Source organism: Acipenser ruthenus, chromosome 19 (assembly GCF_902713425.1).
Source record: "Acipenser ruthenus chromosome 19, fAciRut3.2 maternal haplotype, whole genome shotgun sequence".
Taxonomy (NCBI): Eukaryota; Metazoa; Chordata; class Actinopteri; order Acipenseriformes; family Acipenseridae; genus Acipenser; species Acipenser ruthenus.
Genome location: NC_081207.1, coordinates 2717813 through 2741926, shown reverse-complemented (window position 1 = coordinate 2741926; position 24114 = coordinate 2717813). Strand labels below are relative to the sequence as shown.

General features: G+C 40.7%; 1 protein-coding gene and 1 non-coding gene across 2 annotated transcripts; both read right to left on the bottom strand.

The window, feature by feature from the left end:
• Positions 1–8336: 8336 nt before the first annotated feature.
• Positions 8337–22211, bottom strand: fbxw10 (F-box and WD repeat domain containing 10). The gene is made up of 14 exons (XM_034040802.3): positions 21446–22211; positions 20794–20994; positions 20353–20565; positions 17875–18002; positions 17656–17769; positions 17133–17239; positions 16606–16809; positions 15996–16117; positions 15076–15230; positions 14179–14321; positions 13340–13498; positions 12265–12548; positions 11872–12057; positions 8337–11565 (listed from the first exon to the last, which is right to left on the bottom strand). Exons 1-14 carry the CDS (start codon positions 21990–21992, stop codon positions 10724–10726), a joined length of 3405 nt encoding a protein of 1134 aa, XP_033896693.2. The 5' UTR covers positions 21993–22211; the 3' UTR covers positions 8337–10723.
• A 428-nt stretch (positions 22212–22639) lies between these two features.
• On the bottom strand, positions 22640–22710 carry trnag-ccc (transfer RNA glycine (anticodon CCC)). Its single transcript has one exon. It is a non-coding gene; the product is annotated as a tRNA-Gly (tRNA).
• Between the last annotated feature and the right edge of the window lie 1404 nt (positions 22711–24114).

Sequence of the window (24114 nt, the reverse complement as noted above, 5' to 3'; positions counted from 1 at the left end):
CTTCAGTTTAGGCTATTGGCTTGCTGTCACTTAGTGTTTCATAATGCCTGCTTGGTTTGATCCCTCTATGGGATGTAACAGTGTAGACCAGAGCTACTTTCTCAGCACATTTCACTGCAGGGCTTTGTTCCAAACAGGTAAAAAAAAATGCATATACATGGATGGAACAGGGCTGCCCAATGGATTAATTAAGGACATTGAAAAAAGGTCCTGCACTGGGATGGTTTGAAGGAGATGTACATGGAAGTATCACTCTCCTTCCTAGACCTGCCTCTCCCCTCCCCTACCCTGCAGCAAGCTGCTTGAAAAGTTTCCTTTAGTCGCTGGATCAAACTGCCTGCTCTGGTGTGACCGCAGACAGACAGACCATCCAGACAGGCACAGCAGCGGAGAGCTCTCTTCAAAGCGCTCTCCACATGAAGGGCTGGACGCACCATTGCCAGTGCAAATCGGACATGCTAGGGATGGCTGGAAACAGGGAATTCATGTGTGTGTGTGTGTGTGTGTGTGTGTGTACTGGTAGATGTATATATAGTAGTATATGTGTATACATATGTAATATAGAGTATATGGGAACAGCAAACTGTAGTTGCAGTGCTAAAGCACAGTACATAAATGCATGATATACCCCTATGGTATAATTGTACCATGTTAAATTTCCTATCTGTGCTATACTTTAAATTGCAAAGATGCAATTTGGAAAAGTAAATGTACACTTACTAAGAGCATGAGTATATCTATAGTATAGTATGTCTATACTATAGTACTGTGTGACTGTGCGTGCTGGTGTCTCAGTTGGTACATGCAGTGTAGGTTTGTGGTTATGTGTGTGTTAGTGTGCTTTGGTGTAACAGTAATTGTATGGAATATGTTTTTAAAGGTCAGGCCTACCAGATCTATCAGCCCGCAGCTGAGTTACAAATTAAAATAACATGAGCTTTCTTAAAAAAAAAAAAAAAAAAGTCTTGTCATTCAAAGGGTCTGGTTAGCGTTGCACTTCAATTAATTTTCTGTTCTGGAATTACAGGAAAAAGGAGTCAGGGGTTGCTTACCTTAACCTTCCTTGTGTGAATTGACTTCTTGTTCAGCTTGCCTTTTCATTTTCCTTCATAACTGAAGGAGGGAAGTTTTAGGCAGGGGACCTTTGCCCTTTCTATGTTTTCTCTTGTGAAATTAGCTGGGATCCTGACACAGTAAGACTGTTACTCTGGCTGATAAAGTTGCACAGGCAGGAATGCCTGAAACCTTAGGCCGCTTCCCATTCTGAACGGACCTCCTTTACAATTCAATCAACGGCACTCATTATAACAAGACATTTGCACCCAGATAGACCACGCCATTGTTGGCTTCAGTTTTCAAGAGCGTGCACCAAGGAGCCTAAAATAAACCAGCAACAATCAACAACGTCCTTGTGAGTAGCAAACTTGATTTAATTAATCACAAACAGACTTTAACATCTTTGTGAACAGGGCCCTGTTGTCTACACTATAAGCACTTAAACACATTGTAAAAGCATTTGTATCATATTGACAGAATTTGTTATTTGAATAGACAGGTCAATGTCAACAGCATTCCAGACACGGTCACATTTAGTTAAAATGATATAAGAAATGCCATGTTTATATGCCCCTCCAACATGCATTGGGTGTAAAGCTCTGGTTGAAGGGTATAGTGTACTGATGGAAAGGATAGAATGCATTGTCATTGTGTGGCCTCTAAACAGCTTGAGTACAGGGCAAGCTAGTTGGGCTAGTCCCTTGTAAAGGTGTACTATAGTAAAAGCATTGCATAGTGAAAGCATGGTAAAGCATAGACAAGCATTGTAAAGAATAGCCAGGTATGGTAAAGCATGACAAATACTTTAACAGTTTCAGCACAGGTCAAAAAATTAAAATCATGCGCCGTCTCTTTTTGATAATGAAATTGAAACCCTGAGAGTAAACCCACTGCAACGAAGAGAAGCTTCTAAGCAGACACTCCATTGACAGAGCAAAATACAGGCTTTACATGGAAATAAGGACAGGCAGCTGAAGAGGGTGGTAAATCACTTATAAATGGCATGAGCTTTGAGCTGATTCCACAATCTGAGCTCCACTGCACTGAGAGCTCCGGGCCAGGTTAGTGAAGCAAGGGTTCCCTCTAGAGGATAATTACTTGTATGAACTGATCACCAGACACTGTTGCAGACTTTGATAGAAGTGAATTAAACTAAAGTGATACAGAATAAACTACTTAGGGTTACTTTCTTTTGACATGAAGATAGATAGATAGATAGATAGATAGATAGATAGATAGATAGATACTTTTTTTTACTTTCTGAAAAACTTTATTTAACAATTAAATATAATTTGACAAGATATCAGAGGGAATATATTGTAGACCCAGGTTAATATAATCATATATATATATATATATATATATATATATATATATATATATATATATATATATATATATATATTTTAGCTCAAAGAGCCAGCTGCCCTATATATATATATATATATATATATATATATATATATATATATATATATATGTATGTATGTATATAAAACAGCATCTCTTTTAATATACATATAAGCGTGTATTGTATTGTATTGTATTGTAGCAAGGATCCTGTGAACTTTGGTTCACCTGACTCTAGAGAAAGGAGGGGTTGAAAAAGAGAACTATGAGATCATGCTCCAATATTTTTGGAAAGAAGTTATATTCAATTCATTTCGAAGTTTGTTATGTAACTCCAATTAATTTTAAAAAGAGTTGATCGGATTCTTCTAGAATATATCATTAACTCAAAGAAAGGAACTGTCGAGGCAGATTGATGATCAGATTTAATTGGGACTCCTGATGTATTCAATGGAGGGAAAATCCTATATAAGCCCAGAGCAAGACCTCATTCAGTACCATTGATCTTGATCTTGCAAGCTGACATGGTCCATGCTCTGAGGGTCTCTGAAAAACTGACTGCTGTTTGGTCTAAGTCAGACGTCTCTGCCTTTTGAAGACAGTTCTTATTTTTTATATATCCTACACTACACTTTAGAAAATCTCTTTCCTCCTTAAACGTCTCCTCTGAGTTTTAGTTTAGTATGCTCAGAGCATATATATAAATAAAAGGAGTATGTGCAATTCTGATAATATAAAACACTCTTAACAGGAAACATTGGCAGATTCTTAGGTAGATTAATTACACAGAGGAAGGTACTTGTCGTGTTTATATAGATCTCTTTTGAAAATCTCTTTTGAGAATGGGTTTTCACAGCAAATGAACTGAGGGGTAAGGATAAGGAGAAATGACATTTTACAAACTTTGTCAGCAATCAATCCCCCCGACCCCCTCCAACCTCTGTTACCCTCCGATCCACCAAATCCAACACACTGAAAGAGCCATGTGCTTCCTCTGGGCTGACTCCATTGTGTGGGCTTGGAAGAACTGAGAGAGCCCAGCGGTGAGGGGGGTTCTATTCACAACCCCTCACTGCTTTGTTCTACAGCCTCTTAAATCACAAACAGGGCTGGGACCTGTTCTCAATCCACTCTCTCTCTCTGGGAGGGGTAGGGGAGCTGGGAGCGCTGATCCGGTCTCCCTCCACCCCACCCCCTCTTCCCAAGCCAATCCGTGTGCATGCTTGTCACAGCTGTTTTAACCTTTTAAAGTTCACATCACACCAGGGGGAGCTGCAGCTACTGCTGCTGGGGAAATACAGTCAATTACTTCCTAATTAAGCATTTCAGAATGTATTACACGGGACATTATTAGAACAACTTTCTTAGTAACTGCACTACGCACTGCCTAACAAGCGTACAGTGACTGTGAAATGGCTGGGGTGGCTTTAAGATTATCTATCTATCTATCTATCTATCTATCTATCTATCTATCTATCTATCTATCTATCTATCGATCTATCTATCTATTTTTCTATCTATCTATCTATCTATCTATCTATAGTATATATTTACCAATCCCTTAGTTTATTTCTCTATTTCTTTCTCTTGCTGTGATGCACACTTTGTTCAGGGAAACCATTATTTTAAAAAAACATAATTTTTTGCTAGGAATTGAACATTAAGATAAAGCAAATCACAAACACAAAAACCTTTATTTAAGTGACAGTAGATGTTTTATGTCTATTGCCTGTAAGTATCGCAGGGCCTCTCTCACTACAACAATGACAAGATTTTTTTTTCATTCAATTTATTATTGCTATTTTACAAATGAGAAGTTTCTAGAATTTCCTTGGGAACCCCTGAACAAACTTTGTGGACCCCCAGAGGTCCCAGAACCCGAGCCTGAGCATTATTAATAAGTGAATTGCATTGCAAAGCAAAATTAGCAAGTCAATATACTGTATAAACAATTTCTTATGAGCTCCACTGGTAACTCATTGTAGGTATAGCACTGATTTTAACTCCCCACTCATTCTCCTGTCAGCTCTCTGTGTTCCACTGCTGTCTGGCTCAAAGCCCAAGGCATGCAGGATTGCAGTTACCACACTGCTATTCCCAAAGAGTACGGAACCCTTCAATGTATATGCAATGGCCTCCCGAAACCAAAGCTGGCCCAGGTTAAGTTACCCAGAAGCTTCTGGTTCTCATTAACAGCAAGCAGTATGGTTAGAAGCGGTGCCACAGGCCCACACCACAAATACTATTGCATTGAAGCATACTGTTTCATTTTCCATGTTATTATTCAACACACTATTCTGCTATTACAATGTATATATATATATATATATATATATATATATATATATATATATATATATATATATATATATATATATTAGTACCAGTATGTAACACTCTTAACAGGATAATTAATATGCAGATTAATTACATAGAAGAAGACACTAACTGGAATGTCTGCTTAGTTTCAATCTATGATCAAGTGTTTTTGAAGTTGTGGATTTGTAGTTAGACAACTGATTGCGTAATGACCCTTTGGTTATAGATGGTGCTGACCCCTACTGGTGAAAGAAGGTAATAACATTTAAGCTTTATAACTTCCCCTTACAGTTGGATCTGATCCTTTGGTGCAGTAAAGAGCACTGGGGAGCAGGTCCTGTGAATCTGATAACCTGGTCACATATACAGAAGATCTCTATTATAGGGATTTACACAAGAAACAGCACACTCGTTTCTGTAGGCACAGTGGAGTAGTTTTCAGACTGTTTTCAGGTGCACTCCGACTCTGGCAGCTTGGCTTGGCAAACCTGATGTAATGTGCTGGCTCTTCCAGAACTCATGAATTATTAGGCTGCCACACTCATAAGGGAAACCTTGTTTCACACAGTATCGGATAGGATGCCCAGATTTGTACAGCTTACCCGGGTTTAACTCCTTCTGTCTTCATGCTGCTGGGGGGGATTCAATTAAAAATACAGCAGCACTTCTATTATTTCCTTGATCTATGAAAAAATGAAATGAGGTAAACATGTGCTTTCAAATATCCAGACTGAATAGCACTATACAAGAAAATGACCTGTAATCATGTTCTTACTTATACTGTGAATTTCTGCTTCTATGTCTGTACAGGATTTTATAAATGTGTGTTGGCTGTATGATTATATATATATATATATATATATATATATATATATATATATATATATATATATATATATATATATATATATATATATATCCTAACACACTCAGTAAATGAATGCAGGACCTTGCAGTAGAGTGGCCTTGATTGCTCCTCCATCACACTCTTTGCTGTTCTTGAATACAATTATAAATAAATAAACGACTCTCCCAACTTCCAAGTAGTGGGTCTTTCAGGGGAGGTAAAAAATGAACACTACTGCAAGACTCAGCAGGGAAACCATTTAGGCGAGAGGGTTAGCTGCTGTTTGATGTCTTGAGAGCTCTCGTGCACATGGGAATTCTTTTGTTGTTTGCAAAGGCACATTTTTATATTGTAATTTGTCAGGGATGTTTATTTTGATGTTTCTGACAGTTGAGCTTCCCGTTACCCAGGGCGCTGAAGCAAATAAAAGACAACTGCTCAGTTTTGCTTTTTCTTCTGTTAATGCAGTTTCTCAGGTAATGGTTTTAAATGTACTTTAATTACAGAGTTCCCAGCAGTTTTAAATAACATACTTTGGATTTGTTTTTAGGGCATTTCAAAAGCGTTTTTTTTTTTTTACCCTTTCATTATTTTGTTGTTTTGATGTGTTGTTGTGCAAGGTCTCTGTGTTTGTCAAACACATTTAGGAATTTTCTGTATTTGTAACAATTTTTTTTCTGATATTTTTTTTCCTGGATACTACAAGAGAATAAGCTAGTGTTGTCTGAGATGAAAACATTCTGACCTTTTTGAGGTTGGTGTTATATCCAGGTCACAACAGATTTAGACATAAACCCAACTGCATCTGTAGTGGATACAAAGAGGACGATATATCAAGGTCCTTACTCTAAAATGCATGCTTGAAAGTAAAAAAAAAAAAAAAAAGATAAAAAACTGTTAGCTTTACAAAGCACACTTCTCAGAGGACAATGTAAGGACTCAAAAGAACTATTTGCCTAAATTGCATATTTGCTACTGGTAATGTTAACAGTTGTATCTTCTCCCTACAATTGGGTACCACTTTCAGTTTGATGCAAAGACTTGATAAAATCGGGCCAAAAGATTTTGAATTTTGCCCATCCCTCCTACAAGTGTGTGTGCGTGCTTGTGAGTGCATAGGGTATAGTGTTAACAGGGTATCTAACGCAAGTTAAATTACACTAGTCGCTAGTAATTTGTTTTCCATTGATTTGACAGCAGTTATCAATTCCTGTGTGGTAACTGGCAGGACATGTTTAGCTATTTAATATCCTGCTTATTACTGAATTAGTTATAAAAGGACTATTTGGATGTGCTACTGCAATGTGACATGAGGAGAGAGAATGACTGAACAAAGGGGATGCTGCGTTGTTAAACAGTGATCTGTAAAACTCAAGAAGCGGAGCGAGAGGAAATAGTAACAGATGTTCTGTGAACACTTAACCCTTCAAGGTACAAGGGACATGTGTCCCACAAATAAAAATGATCCTAACTTTCTTATTTTTGCAATGAGGTGCACGAAACAAGTTTAAAATGCAGTGACAGGTTGGATCTGGTCATCCAAATTGTCAGTTCCCCCCTTGTGATACTTGAGTCTCTCCCAAATGTATTTTAAGAAGCCGTTTGAACAGCTGCTCAATTCCTTGTGTACCTTAAGGGGTTAAACCCAAACCTACTATAGATTTAACACTGTTGGACTATTCTAGGAATCTGAATACGTTTGAGTGGTCCAAGTGGAAACAAACAAACAGTAAATAAATAAATGTTACTGGGATCATAGTTAATCCCACTGAAGGACCCTCTACCCCTTCACAAAGACGCTCTGCAGATTCCTTTAGGGATCTGTGTGGAACCACCTTCCCCCCCCCCCCCACACCCCCCCACACACACACAGAAGGGCCTTTAGCAACCCTCCACTGAAGCGCTCCCTTTACCTTTACTTTGATTTCACGCTCATTATTTCACTGCAGCACTGATAACCCAGAGCCTTTGCTTCTAATACCTGGAGGAACAATAGGGACCTTTTCTTCTTCTTCTTGGGTATTTCGTGGTGCAAGAAAAGGATTGTCTTCCCTATTCAGACACAGCCAGTGCCCATGAAGAAAGGGAAGCTGTAAACCTCAATTTTCTGCAGATTAAATCAAATTAGCACACGGCTGATTCTGAAAAGGAGGACACTCGGAGGATTCCCTCCCCGTCCACAGCTGTTATATTTGACGGCCTTCAGAATCCCTCCCCATCCTTAATGATTCCTCAAGGCAAGGAAGCTGGTGGCAGGTGGCAGGTTGAATGGCGTCACTGGAGTGGAGAAAGCTTGGCAGCATCACCACTGATTCATTGGGGAGTCCTGCTGGGCAGGAGGAATTGTTGCCGACACTCAATCAAGCAGGCCTGGCCACTGCTCTTTAATTATTCTGAAATGTCACCTCATTGTTTCTCCAGCAAGTCATTATTAAGAAGGTACACCGTTGATGTATAGCTAATTTACTGTACTGCAGTGGAAGCTCCCATTGACATGTAAATATGGCTTTTCAGTTGAGTTCATGAAGGTAATATTATGTTGGTAACAGAAGTACTTCAAATCAACATTGTTTTTGTTCTTTTTGTTGTTGTTGTAAAGCATTGTAAAGCACAGTGAGGTAAACTATGGTAAATGAAAAGTATAAAGCCAGAATGCCATGCAAAAATACTGTGGTAAACGTTTATAACGGTATGCAGTATCTTTTTCATACAAAATACGAACACAAATGAAACCAATTATCAGTTAAGTATCACAAATCTATCAAATGGCTTGGACAAACCAAGCACCCTAACTAAGTACCCATGAAAAAATCCCACGAGACTGCATTTCCATCTCACAGCCATCTAAAACTATCTCTGCAGGCTGTGTGTCTGTTTTTATAACATACACTCAGCAAGCACACACTCTGTCCAGTGATACCGCTTGCGTGTCACTGAATGTGTGGTGTGTATCCTTGCAGCCGAGACAATTCTTGGTTCTGTTGATGCCAAGCACTTCACCTGTCAAAACAGAATCTGATCTGAGACACCAGGAGAGATCTGTCGCCTCCTTGAGGTAGAATGTGGTTCATTACACCCCAATGTACAACTATAGCTGTGCTAGGGGCCATATAGAGAGAGGTGGGGGCTAAAGTGTGTGTATAGATGAGAGAAGTGCAGTAATACCTTTTCTCAAATGTTAATATTCTCAAAGTTCCAATACTCCAGAGGTAGATAGTGTAAATTGTGTGGTCATGCCTGCTGTTTAATCCGACAGTCTTAGTCTTAAAAATCTCAATTAGGCAGGAAACCAAGAAAATACCCAAAAAGCGAGTTTGTTGAAAGAGCTATTTGGGTGGTGGTGGATATTGCTTTGCTAAATTGAGCTCTAAAAAATAAAAATAAATCCATGCAAAGACTAACAACCCTCCAAAGGGCAGGGATCTCGGAGTGGTACGAGAACACTGGTGTTGTCTTCACTGTCGGATCCACAGCTTGGAGCTCTTTAGATAATCGGCCCTGGGCTGTTTTATCAGCCATTAGAGACTTTTCAGGGGAGAGAAATCTGCCACAGCCGTTAGAAGTTCTGAACAGATCATCCTCCGCTACAAAAACTAATCACATGAACCCACCTGGGATCCCAGGCTTTAATCTCCCTTGAGTTGTTTGGAAGATAAATTTGTCAAGTGCTTTGTACTCCCCTAGAACAATTAGTAGCACTTACAAAGGAAAGGAAAGAAAAAAAAACAACAGCTAAATCTGCAGCCGTCTCTCTTTTATATATTTATTTGTGATTTGTGCTACTTTGACTTGTTTTTTCTTTTTTTATCACTTGTATGATACCAACTGTGGTATATTCCAGCTGGAACTTACCCATTTCAGCTTGGATATAAATGAAACTTATACAAATCAACAGGAAAAAGGAACGTTAATCAAAAACTGAAAAAAAAAAACCACTCAGTACTATTTACACACTACCTATCAGTACTGCTGACTGTGAATAAAATGTACATAATTAATCATAATCTGTAGCTCTGGCTGAATGTGGTAAAATCAAACGAATCCTCCCCAGCACATTTTTTTCTGTGCATACCGGCACTTTTTTCAAACCACTGTAACATATATGACACACAATGCACAACAAATACCCTGCTAACGCTGCCATGACCAGATGTTCACTTTTCAGCCCATCTGTATCACTTTTCATGTATATTCTTATAAGAGATTTAATTGCCTTTTAATAAATAAAAAACGGTACATGCCAGTAGTAGAGCTAATATAGGCGTTTTTTTAAACGGTATAAATGCTTGACTCGGCGCCCTCTCTCCCTCTCACTCTAATTAACTGAACTGTAGGGGAGCTGGCAAGTCAGATAATACCATTATCAGCCTGTCTTTGTAAGTGCAGTCTGCTTGGTCTGCTCTAATTAGAAAAGGTGGATAGAGCCAACACACCCAGGTGGAGGCAGCACAACACACAATGTATTTTTGGTTCAGATTCAGCAGCAAAGTGGGTAGCTGAGCAGCGTGTGTTTGGCATATCGAGGCCTGTCCCTTGCTAGCACCCCTTATTTTATTATTTATTTATTTATTAGCAGACGCCCTTATCCAGGGTGACTTACAATTGTTCCAAGATATCACATTATTTTTACATTTGTTTTACACTTATAAAACAAATACTGTAGTACCATCCTAAACCCTACAGTATCCTATAATATACTATAGTATCTACTATAGCATTTTGGAAAGTATGGTTACAGGACACCATTTGCCTTAGAAATTACCATTAAAAATTTAAAAAAGTGCATTCTACTTTCTATGCTGAAGCTCTACTGCCATCTTGTGTTTGTTTTGGTACAGCGGTTACCTATAACAAAGTATACAGTATTGGAAAGTATTGATTGTAACCTTTTAGAAGTGTTACAACAGTGTTTCAAAGCTACATTGTAAATACACAATATCACATGATCAAAATCAGTTAACGTACATGTTATTACAATAAACTACTCTTATATTCCATCAACATTTCACCTCAACTGACACTCCAGAGCTAATATTAGGGCGTGATATTTGTGTATTCCTGAACCTGTGGAATAAAAGTGGTATTCCTTCACAGCCCACAAAACGCTGTTAAGTCTATACAGAGCCATGAGTTCAGCACGGCTCAGTGATCTCAGATGTAAACGCCATAGCCCAGCTCAGGGGCAGCCACTTGGCCATCTTTGGTGAAGTCTGCAATGGGCAGCCCCTTGACTTTCATAAGCCAGGCTCTCTTGCACTCGGCATCCCTGTCATCAGTCTCCTTCTTCTCAGCCAGGCTGTGCTGGCATGCCTGCTTCTCCTGCTTGGCCGTCCACAGCCTGAACATACTGTGCTCCCGGTAGGGATCCCTCTGCTTCGGGCTCTCGATCTTCACGCTGGCCTCTTTGAAGGTGACCTGCTTCGTGGGGGTTCTGAAAATCCCCATCCTGTTCGGTGTCATCTGGAGCAGCTCCTCTGCCGTAGTGGTGAAGCTGCCGATCTCCTGAACCTGCACTCCGGATGTGCTCTGTGGCCTTTTCTTCCCGGCTCCCTGCTTTCTCGGTTCTCCGAATCCCGCGCAGGATTGGGGTCTCACAAGGGATGGTTTGGGAATGCTGGATTTGACGTGACTCCCGTAGAAAGAGTTCCCAAGCTTCAGCTCCACCCCTTTGGTGACTAGCGGAGTGTAGGTTGTTACCATCTCCACGGAGCGACCCAGAGAGGTGGGATCGGCAGGTGTTTTTGGATGTTTCTTCGTCGGCCCAGTCAGCTTCCCAACTGACTGAGGGGAGGAAAGGGAGCCCCAGGCATCCCGGACGGCAGAGTTGCGCTCCGTGTTTTCGCCTGATTTCTGCGAACGCTGGAGCGTGCTAACAGACAGCAGGAGGCGCTCAGGGGTTATGGAACCATGGGGCCCCCTCTTCCTCACACGCTCCAGCACAGAGTGCTCACTGCGAGCCAGGCGTAATGAAGACCCTCGGCCCGATTCTTTAGCTGTGGAGAAAAAACAGCTTCTAGAGACCAGAAAAGTATGCCAGGGTATCAAAACATTAATGAATTGTATCGTTAATTTCGTAAATTTTAACTGAAAAATATTACTTTTTGATTGACGTCCTTTCGCAAAAGCAGCAACACAATGAAAAACTGAGCGTGCATACACAGATCATCTCCCCCAACCCTACTAAAAATGAGCAAGTCTTTACGGTTCCAGCCAAAAGACAACTCCCCCTCAGATTCGTTAAGGTTCAGGTAGCCAGTGTAAAGATGCAAGCGCCAAAGCAGGGTGATTGTCCTTCTTACCCGAGTCTGGCGCGTGGCTCGCCCTGCTCTGTGGCTCGGGGCTGATGCTCCGAAAGGGTCTGCCTGGCTCAAGGACGGAGGGTGGCTTGGTGAAGAACTCTGGCTGTAGGTCGATGTACGCCATGCTCCGGCGGTAGCTCTGCAGCTCGTTCCATGTTGCCGGCCTCATTGACTCCTTCTGAATGCCTGCACATAACGCAGAGACCCTGTTCAGCCCAAATATCGCGGAATGCGTAAAACAAGGTGAACAGTACAGGCCAGACTGTGTGAATGCATTCCATCTGAATGCACTCAAAACACAGCATTGGCAATAGAGCAGCTTTTAAGATTACAGAAAGACCACTGCATGCAAGGAAGAGGAAAGGCAGGTGACTGCACTTCAGAACGACATACTTTGTGCCCTCTGCATCTTGTTTGCGGACAGGCTGCGTGCGTGGTGGGAGAGTCCAGCGTCTGCTGTGTCCAGCTCCTTCTCCCCTCGGTGGTAGATCTTCTGGTTGGTGGAGCCCACCCTCTTCATGCGCTGGGCGCGTACATAGGGGTAGGAGTGCTTCTTGAGGGCTGGCGTTAAGTTATAGTCCCTCCGCTGCTGCTTCACCACCTCCTGCACCTTGTAGTCCCATTCCACCTGTGCAAACTGGAACAGCAGCACGCTGGACTGGGTGTTCAGCACAATGCTGGGGAGACAAAGCACAGGCATCACCTCGTCTGTAAGACTACTGAGCCAAAATCATAGCAAAGTGTAATAGGGCACGCTAAAGAACAGGCAAGCATTGTGAAGCATTGCACGGGTAAGTTCAATGTCGCATGGCAGTTTATCCCACTTTGAGCAACTGATCACAAGACATAAACGATATGGCATCATGAAAAACACATAGAATTAGAAATGTTTTTTATAGCTAAGATTCTGAAAGTCACATTGTAGTGTATGGGTCCAAGTTGTGATGATCATGAAACAACCTCATAAGAGACTGGTAATGTGTCAGTATATTCTGGCTGCTCCCTTATAAATGTTTAACATAATAAAAACATAGCAAAGTTTAATAAAGCACAGTGAAAGCACAGTAAAGCATAGGCAAGCATTGTAAAAAATAGCAAGGCATGGTAAAGCATATTAATAAACATGGCAAACCATAAGCATGATAAAACTGCAAAAATATCATGCAAAAATACCATGGTAAACTTTTACAAGGGATTAGCTCACATTCAAAAGCCTTATGGTATGATAAGTCATATATGAAAAATCATCGCCATAAAGGATTTATCAAAATTCCAGCGCATCTTAGCTTATGTACAGGTCATCCGGTGCATAGAACATGCAGCACAACTCTAAAGTAAAAAAAACTTTGTTATGTGTAATAATAGTTCCTATTAAACTGTAAAGTGTTCTTAGAACAATAAGAGACACCCTACACATGCAGTTCATAGTATGGCGTAAGCAGCATGAGTTACTCCTCCATTTAATAACCTGTTATCACTGAGGTTGATGGAGAGGACTGGGTTTGATCTGCTGTTGGCTCTCATCTCCCGGAGACAGTCTCCCGTCAGGAAGTTAAAGATCCGGATCTTCCCGTCCGCACAGCCGCTGATCAGACGCAGGTATTGGAATGCCAGGCATGTGACTTCCCTGCAAAACCGGACAAAGGAAACAAATAGCTGCAGGTCAGCTTTGAAACGTTTGCATAGAAATGTTACATCAGGTACACCCCAGCGAGGAGAATACACAGCCTGCCAGCTTGTTGAGTTTGTGATGAATCGCCGCTCGGGGGGTCGCTGCGAGGGGTCCTGGGCGGTTGTCCATCAGCGGGAGGTTTGGCTGCAGGTTCAATGAGAAACCACAAACACACATGCAGCGCTTCAGGGAATTCAGCTTAGGACTTCTATTACAGCTCATGAGTTATACATAACTCAGTTCCCTTCTGAAGCAGTAGTAATCCTACAGCTATGACCAAACGTTTTGCATCACCCTATAGAATTAACTGATAAAGTTGAAAGAAACCTGCTGAATAATGTTATGTTAACATATCAAATGGCACACCATTTTATAGTTTTCCATACTTAACAAAAAATTGGCAAATTGAAAAATGTGACATTTTGAAATCTATCATGAAATACTGTACTACTATTATGGCTTCCGTTAGACTTTTGGTTACATGATGTTAAATAAAAGATCTAAAATTCTAGGTGATGCCAAACTTTTGGCCATAGCTGTATACACATATAGCTGTTGGGCATATACAACCATCCTAGCCTGTGCGAAACCCCTCCTGTGCAGAAACAATGAGCAGTACCTTTTGCTTGACTTACTTTGGGTGTCTGAAAGTCCTCAGGCACCTGTTGAACTGCGGGTGCATGCTCCACGCCTTGACGTATCCATCCTCTCCCCCCGAGAAGATGTGCCAGTCATCAAAGTAAAGCCCCTTCACTTCCCCCTGGTGTCCTTGCAGAGTCTGAAACAAAGATTCAATAGAATTGGCACCCTCGTGAGAAAAAGGCCATCAGAAAAATCACTAAGCCCGTGCACCTGTATTTGAGGGTGTGCTTATTGTATATGTGAACATGTGTGCACGTGCTCATGTGTGAGAGAATTGAATCAAAAGCCAGATCAAACCAAAAATATGGGTTTAAGCATAACAAAAACTATTAATAACACCATGAACTCACTGTGGGTAATGTGGCGTCAGTTATATACTGTAAAATATAACAATATATAAACACCTGTCTATGTAAGAAATGGAAACCCTTTGTCTTTACGCTGTCATGATCATTTCCAATCATTATGTGATTTTACCAGGCAAGTGTCTGCACACTGCAAAAACAATGCTTCTTTTTTTTTTTCCACATAGTTGCATGCACTTATATTTTCGATAGTACAGGAACTGCAATGACGTTCTCACGTGGCTCTCTAGATAAACGTGGTCCTCAGTCCTCATTAAATATAAAAATAACCATTCAGTCTTGCAAGGTGATTTCACAAAAAGAAGGGCTTGACAAGAGTTCCTGACTAAGGTGATGAAAATGCATTGTGTTTGACACAGAGAAGCCCCGGCTTTACCATGCTGCACTGCAGTACACTTTAATAAAATAGCAATGACAATGTCATTCCCTATGCTGCACTCTGGTCCATTTCTACTGCAAGTCCTGAATGTGGGAGAATGTGCACAAGGACAGGAGAGGTATCTTATCCATCGCTGTGAGAGTTACCTTGATGAGGTTGCCAGTGGCGATGTGCCAGAGTTTAACTAGGCCTCCTTTGCAACTGCTCAGCACATACTCCCTGTTTATCTTCACAGCCACGATGGGGTCTTTGTGCTTAAAATTACACCTATTGATGCAATTCCCCGTCAGTATGTTCCACACTGGAAGAAAGAAAGAAAGAAAGAAACAGGATTTTGAACCCTAACCCTACCAAAAGCCATTTGCAGCTTAATATACTGTACGATAAGCTGGTTCAAGAAAATGCATTACATTTAATATCCCTTCGCGATGCAAAACGCTATAGCCAGTTGACAATTCCCTATAGTAAAATGTACGGTGAACAAACATACTGTTTACATGTGGCTTAGTAAACAGCATGAAACCAGTGTGTGTTCCATATCTTTAGCTGGCCATATATCAAAAGAGCATTGTGTAGGCCTGGATCAACTGGAATAGTGATCTTCATGCAGACTGGCCACCTTTCTGCAAGCTAGGGGAACGTTAAAGAGGGTTTGCAGACCATGCAAATTTGACAAAGCCTTTACGAAAAACATTGAAATTGGTATTTTAAAATAACAGAGCAACTATAGCATCTGGCCAGGAGATGGAGCAATGCACATTTAAAAAAGGAAGAACCCCACTTAAGATAAAGTTCTGCTTTAAAAAAATGGTGATCAGGACTTGATTTTAGAGAGAGAAAGAGAGTGGGAGAGGTATAAAACATGACAGTGTGCTTCATCGATACAGAAAGCAATGAAGAGCCTGCTGAAGCCTGAAAATGTAGATCTAGGAGCTCTGCTGATTTCAATATGCACTGAAATTAACCCGGAGGCAAGCAATCAAATGAAAAAATTAAAAATAAATGTTCCTGTCACAATTTCTGTACATTGCTAAGAAAAGCTGTATTACTGTTTGGTTTGTTTAACCTTTGACTTTGCAGTCTTTAGCTCCAGACACCAGACTGTTTTCATACAGATCTAAGCAGCCTATCGTGCCCAGATGACCTCGTAGGATCTTCATACAGTCTCCAGAGTTAATGTTCCAGCATCTGTGGAGGGGGGGGTTCATTAGTGCAAACAGGCTGTGTAGCAAATTAAAATGTAATGCATTTCATCTTTTCACTACACACCTCACAATTGCAATTTATACAATAATCAATGGCAGTTTATTGAATTTGCAACTTCCCTTTACAGCACGTTGTTCTGATCAGGAATGGACTCCCACACTAAACAGGTGCATGTCACTATGTGATCGTTTCCATTCTGCCTTTGGCACAGTCAGTATTTGCATCTTAAAATTGTGTATTTACATACCTGCAAATCATGAAAATCGATTTACACATTAAGCACATTGTAACTATGCATAATAACATTGTAATCGTGTGTATTTGCACATGTGTTTACTAAGTAACTATATGTAAATACACAGTCATTAGAGGCACTTAACGTAAAGTGTTACAAATTTTTTTGCCCCTGTAAATACATAGAGTACTTTGTAATTTTTTTTATTTTCCTATACTTTAAATTCCGTACCAACCTGATGCTCAGATCATAACCGGCACTGATCACAACGCCTCTTTGTTCACAGATGAACACCACTATGACACTCCCAGCATGGCCGCTGATGGTAGGAGGCACTTCCTTGGCTTTGACCACATCAAGGATTCTGACCTTCCTGTCTTTAGAGCCGATCGCCAACAGCCTCCTTCCGTTGTAATGGACTGTCCTAGATGGGTCTTCACTGTGCACAATTACAGAAAGTCAATATAAAACTACAGAACCAATATACCTTTCATCATGCCCTGGAATGCACTGTATTTTTGCTGTTTTACCATGCATTTCACATGGTTATACTATGCATTTACCATAGTTTACCCTGGTTTGTCATGTTTATTTACATGCTCTACCATACCTTGCTATTCTTTACAATGCTTACCTATGCGTTAGTGTTCTTTCACTGTGCTCTATTACACTTTGCTATGCTTTTGCTAAGGGAAACTTTTGTAAGGTTGCTTTTAAATATGATTTTTACAAAAGCTACATCTGAAGTAGTGTGCTACCTACTGGTCGGACAGTACAAGGACATTGTAAGATCCACAGTAAACGTTCCTCTCTTCCATTTTTTCGGCTTTGGTTTGCAGCCCGGCATAGACTGCTTCCAAACTGGAATCCTGCAGCATAAAAAGATACACCAACAACAATCGAGAGATGCCTCTTAACTGCTTTGTTGTGTGCCGAAAAATCGTGTTCTGGAAAAACCCCTAATACAAAAAGAAACTACTTAAGAAGACTAACGAGCAAGTTGTTTCGTTTTGGTTTTGTAATTCTATCAAATGTTTGGATTTTTTTTTTCTGAAAAAAACTGTGCTCATGAGAATCTAGCCTTGTGTCTGCTTATGAAGAGTGCACCCTGACAGAATAGAATACTGTTTCTTCACAAAATACATCTTCAAATAGATTGCATTACTTCCCCTTGGAACCAGTGTTAATGTGGAAAAGAGCTGACTTCAAACTATCGGCCTGAATCAAATGACACTGAAGTATTTCTTTTGAAAGGAATGAGTTTAAGAATAAATGGATTGCTTACCTTTGGTTTACCGATGCTCAGTACAGGGATGAGACTCCCATCATCTGCAGACATTGGCACAGGCACATTGCAGATTTTGGCATACACAGCACTGATTCCTTTGGGGGAGCTCCCCTGAAGAAAGAGAGGAGATGGGACTGAAGTGTCTTTAACATTCTGTCACAGGACACGTTGCAACGCAGGTCCTGAACAACGTGTGTGGTTATGAAGGGACTGTACCTGCAGGATCATCGCCTCATTCTGGACCATTCTACAAACCACCACCTCCTTTTGGACCTCCTCTGCCAGGAACCGCCAAAACTGGGAAACGCACAAGCAGTTCACCAGGGAATGCTTATCCAGAAACCCTGCAAGAGATAGCGGAAGATATTATTCCCATTTCAATCACTCCATTAGATCGCACAAAGCTTAATGGCAAAAACATGTTTTAAATGGTCCCAAGTCCAGTTCTGCACGCAAAGGGTGGCAACGCTCAGAACTGAATAGTTGACGAGGTCACAGTTCAGATTGCTCAGACAGTGGACTTCATCACAGTACGTTGGTGATCTCACAATGGATGACATGTTTGCCTACTGTCCTGTACTTGTTCTGTCATTCACTTGCCTTGTAAATTACCCTGGTTGTAACTGACACAGGGCTTTATAGAAAGGCAGAATTTATAACTGGTGGTTTAAATGGTGTTGAACCTGGATGACAATAGATCTATATAACTTCATTTTAGCTTTGGTACTCTCAGGAATGTCAGTGTTCTTGGAACAAATGTAAGCCACTGTTCAACTTCATCAGTCTACCTTGCAACTTTAAGCTTCATTCCAGGTCAGAACCAGCTATAGCTATAAAACATGTAGGACTATATACCTCCGGGACTTGGTCTGTGTACCCCTGGTACAGTATATACAGCACTTTGGACATTTTACATACAATTAAAGAAAACTACTGCATATAAAAAGAGACACACATGTATTATTATTTATTTCTTAGCAGACGCCCTTATCCAGGGCGACTTACAATTGTTACAAGATATCACATTATTTTTACATACAATTATCCATTTATACAGTTGGGTTTTTGCTGGAGCAATCTAGGTAAAGTATCTTGCTCAAGGGTACAGCAGCAGTGTCCCCCACCAGGGATTAAACCAACAACCCTCCAGTCAAGAGTCCGGAGCCCTAACCACTACTCCACACTGCTACTCCTGATCAAAATGATCATATTTTGATTAACTGAACCAGGTTGGCATTTCGATAATTTACTCTGCCCTTTTCTATTGGAGATGCTGCTTCAGTGAATATTTTAAGTCAAGATTAAAGACTTACTTTTATAGTTTAGCCTTTTTAAGCTGATTTACAAATGCAATTATCTATTTTATTGTCTTATTTTTATAATCTTGTGTTGTATCATTCTTATTCATGTCCTGTGTTAGTCAATTGTTTTATTTTGATTGTGCTATTATTATTATTATTATTATTATTATTATTATTATTATTATTATTATTATTATTATTATTATTATTATTTATTGCTCCTTTGTAATTTTTACTACTTGATATTGCAGACCTCTTTTTGTTTTAACCAACATGAAAAGCGCTTAGAGATACTGTGGTATGAAAGGCGCTATATAAATAAATTACATTACAATTGAAATGTCCTCTTGGGAAGAGTAAAGAAGGGAGTGCAGATTAGATTAGGATCACCTAGAAAAGGATTGATGAACGAAATGGAAGAAAGTCTGCTGAAAACAGAACGCATATTCAAGACAAGTTGTTCTTCATTGATGATGATCCACAAGGGAGCCTGGCAGACTAAGCTATACCCTGACTTAGTATGCCTGCAGTATAAGACTGGGTGACTATTTATAGCTAGCCTTACCTTCTTTTATAACGAACCAGACAGACACCTTTGTGTACGAGCGCCGTGTTATCTCGTTGCCTGGCTATAAAACCTGCCAATGGTAGGTCAACAATCCAGCAGTCCAACAGGGAAAGACACAAAGAGACACACCCCCTGTTCTGTGTGGTTGCTAAGTTCTAGTGCTTGGAAGCAAACTGCAGAGCTCCCCACAAATCACCCACAGGAGCGGCTAGCTAGGAGACTAATTAGTTTGCCTTTAGGCAATCTGTCATTGCCGTGCCATCCAGTGTCCCATCTTTGTTTGACTTTAATGGAGCAATACCAGGGAATGTCAACACATATTGTGCCATTCACAAAAATCCCCGCTGTGTACAGAAGGTCATTCAGCACACAAGCATCGCAGGTGTCAGGTAGCACATTGTCGGGGGCAGCTCTAACACAACAAAGCCAGTTTTTTAAGAAAAAACAAAACTACACAGGGAAAGTACGGCAAAACAATTGGAAACAACTGGAAGCAATTTTGCAACCAACTTGATTCTTCAGCACGACTTGATTCTACCCCAAGAAAAGTGTCACTGGTAGTCACAAAGCCAGGTATGGGTGAAACAAAACAAAACCCCAAATCTGAAACAATATCCTGTATTCATCTTTTACTAGTCTACCTACAGAGCATGCTGGTAACAGAGACAAGCCATCAAGCAATGTGGGCTGAGTTGTCACCCCTTACCGTGACCCTCCGAACCCCAAGTTCAAGGAACAACCCCATATGGTTCAAAAGTGCAAGTGAAATGCAATCTGCCTGCCTCTGTTTGTGTGTGGCGGCTGTCCGGTAACTGGATATCTCACCCAGGATACACTTGGCCAGGTGTACAGGCAGCCCGCGCAGGAAGTCTCTGTAACGGCTGACCCCTGACGTGGACTGGAAGGAGGTGGGGACGATCATGAGGGCAGGGTGGTCAGAGGACACCGAGTCCTCATCACTGCACTCAGTGCTGTTGGTGCACAACCTCCCCTGCCCCTCCCCTGTCCAGGGGCCCTGCATCAGCTGTCTGGAGTCGACTGGGAAAAGCAAAAAAAAATCAGGGAACAGCCATTTCCATTAGTGATTGTCATTTATTTCAGACTTTCAAAGCAGATTCTTAAGAATCTGATTCAATTATTGTAATTAATCCTGATTCAATTATTGTAAATAAAAATGATTCTTTTTTTAAAGTGGGCATTTCTGTTTGCAAGTCAATAACAATAATAATAACTGTAACAGTGTAGGGGGCTCTTCTCTGAACCCACCTGGCCCCGCTGATCCCAGGGATGCGTCCTCAGCTATCACAGCATCCTCCGATTCTTGGCCCCAGTTGCTGGGGAATGTTTCCTTGGTAACAGGCTCGTACCCGGGACAGGCTTGCATCAGCAGGTCCAGCTCTGGGTGTTGGTCTGTCCGGAACGAGTAGTGAGACTCTGGGAGAGAAGCGGTCTCATCCTCCTGATGGTCTAAACAACAGAATCAAGTCCTCACGAGATAGCATGGCTTTCAGGTGTTACTGTCTCCCTTTGATTCTAAGTGGCTGAATACTGTATTGTAATATGCAAAGAGAATAAAAGGGAATACCATGCAACAATTTACCAGAATGATTGTAGGCAAATAATGTACTTTTTAAAAAGGGTAGGGTTGTATTCCAAACCCTTTGCTACACTGATTAAGATTGAAATGAGCCTGGCACAACCGCCCCTTTTTTCTGTGACTCCGTTTCATTCTCTCTACAAGCAAACCATTAATGTCTTATCATCTTACACTCCTTGGTGTGTAATACGCACTTCACTCTCACTCGTCTCAGTTCTCTCTACATCATATCAGAAATTGGCATGCAGTTACAAAGGTTTGGCAATGTGATCTCATCTCTGGTGAAATAGTACATAGTCGTACTAGGAAACGGTGCTTTACCTCCGCAAGACTTTCTGGAGAAGGCATTTTTTTTCTGCCTTACAACCAGAACTCTAATGAGGTTGCCTGCCACATGTAAGATCTCAGCATCACACATCACCAGCAGCCCAAGCATGTAGTTCGCTTTGCTCCAGTACCCGCTCCGTTTGAACCAGTCCCAGGTCTCCAGCATGTCTTTCCCGAGCACTTTCGGGTCCAGTGCTCGGTCGGAGCCCCAGGTGGTCACATCCTGGGGGAGGCTAGGGTTAGCTCGGGACCTGGAGTAGGTGAAATCTTTCCCCATCGTCGCTTTCAAAACGTTCTCTATATTCTGCAGCAAATCCAGGCTCTCGCATCTCTTGATGATGCCGGTAAGAAACCTCTTTTTTGTCACGTCGCCTGCTCGTCTGAACCACTCTGAAGTCGCGGAAAGTTTCGATTTGAGAATACACGAGGCACAGGACCCACAAAAACTAAGGGAGGCATCGCCCTTCGCGCATCTCAGCTCGGTTGCCGAGTCCACTTTATACACAGTTAATTCGGTACTTTCTGCTACTCGCGTAAACATTTTATTAGCCTACGTTAAAAGCAAAAAACTGAAAGACAAATTTTGAGACTAAAGCTGCTGTATCCCGTGTTTAAAAATCAAGTTTGCACAGCAATTGCTTTTTCATTAAAACAAAATATGTAGAGATTTTTATTTAGGGACTCGATGACGGTGTTCTACAAATCTGTCACGTCGTATTTTTCCTACTTTTGTCCCTCGTCTTCATGTTGTGTCATTCTCCTTCCAAATTTGGATTGCAATGTGGGTTGTTTCAAAGTTGCTTGGCAACAGGACGCTGTGCCTGTGCTCGTCTGACGCCTTTTCACTGCCACACGAGTGCAAACTAATGTCATGGGGATCAGCTTGTAGTAGTTATTATTCATTAAAAATAATATATACATCGAAGTATAAAATATAATACCATAAATTAATTTGCATGTATCCAAAACGCGACATTATTATGTATATTAGTAAGAATTATAAGGTATGTAAAACTACTGCTTGGAAGGTTTTGTTTTGTTTGTTGTTTTTTTGTTTGTTTGTTTGTTTGTTTTGTATTTGATAAATATTTTTTTAAATAAACAAACTCCAATGTTAGTATGAAATAATAAATAAAGCCGGAATGGAAACAAAATGTAAATAATTAAATGTGAAAAAAAAAAATCCTGTGCGCCGCCCGGGAATCGAACCCGGGTCGCAAGAATGGGAATCTTGCATGATACCACTACACTAGCGGCGCCGATGTCAAAATTTATCTCTGAATTGGCATAAAAATGTCAAACTATTATCATTATTATTATTATTATTATTATTATTATTATTATTATTATTATTATTATTTTTCTTTCTTTCTTTCTTTCTTTCTTTCTTTCTTTCTTTCTTTGCAGACGCCCTTATCCAGGGCGACTTACACTCGTATGGCGGTAACTCACGATCACTGCTAGATTCTGTATTTTAAAAAATGATGCGAGTACATTTTTTGGAGAAATATAGGTGGCAATTGGCTTTAGCGTTTGAATCAGATTATATATATATATATATATATATATTTATATTTAATAACCATATTTAAACAGCATGCAATACGCGGACAGGTACAACCACAGCAATGCTAAAAGCGTGTAAAAGCGTACTTAACTTAGGCAACTATACAAACAAATCTCAGGTTCACAGACTGACTACTCGGAGTTGAATAAATAACCCTAAATGGTAACAATGTATTTTTGCAGAATAGTCCTCGTGATTTTCAAAAGGAGGTTTCAACAGAATGACTATGCTAGCAGCATTCTAGTGTTCGAGCAAGGGAGTTCCACAGGAACTAGAACTACTTACCAAATTGAACAGGTTAAAATGCATTAGCTATAGGCCCCCCTGTGGCCCAAAGGATAGTCCTCCAAGATTCATAGTTATTGTGCAATCAAATTACATTTGAGTTTTCCGTCACTTTTACTGGAAAGGGTCTTACCACGTAATCAAACTATACTTGCTATAGCATGCGGAATGGTATTAAACCCAAATCGCTTAGCATTATGCATCAGGGTTAGTTGTCGTAAGAGGTAGTGTATGCACTGATCACAGAACCACACACACACATTTGTTTAAACAAGGCTTGCATTCAACAAAATAAGCAAGGACACTATTACCGTATGACACTTATGATAGTATATAATTTGAAAGCTGTGAAGTCAGTGAAACAAAACAAACGGCTATTTATAGCAAGTGCCTGTTTCGGTGGTTTGAACCTGGTAAGCAATGTGTGCAGCAAGCGCCGAGTGCAAAATGATGATGCAGTTCAAAAAACAACAGCTAGGGGGTGTCCGTGTGTGGAAATCATCTCTCGTGCAAATACCGTCTTTTTACACTGACAACCCCCTATTGCAAAAGCACTCTGAGCCCTGCCCCGTTAGCATTGCAATCAGAGCAGTTTGCTTGTTTTCTCATTTGAGCTGGATAATATAAGGCATCCCTCTGCAATGCAATGTAAATGTTGTTGAAGCTGACACCCTGGGATCCTTCAAGAAGCTGCTTGATGAGATTCTGGGATCAATAAGCTACTAACAACCAAACGAGCAAGATGGGCTGAATGGCCTCCTCTCGTTTGTAAACTTTCTTATGTTCTTCTTATGTTCTTAACTCGTCTCAT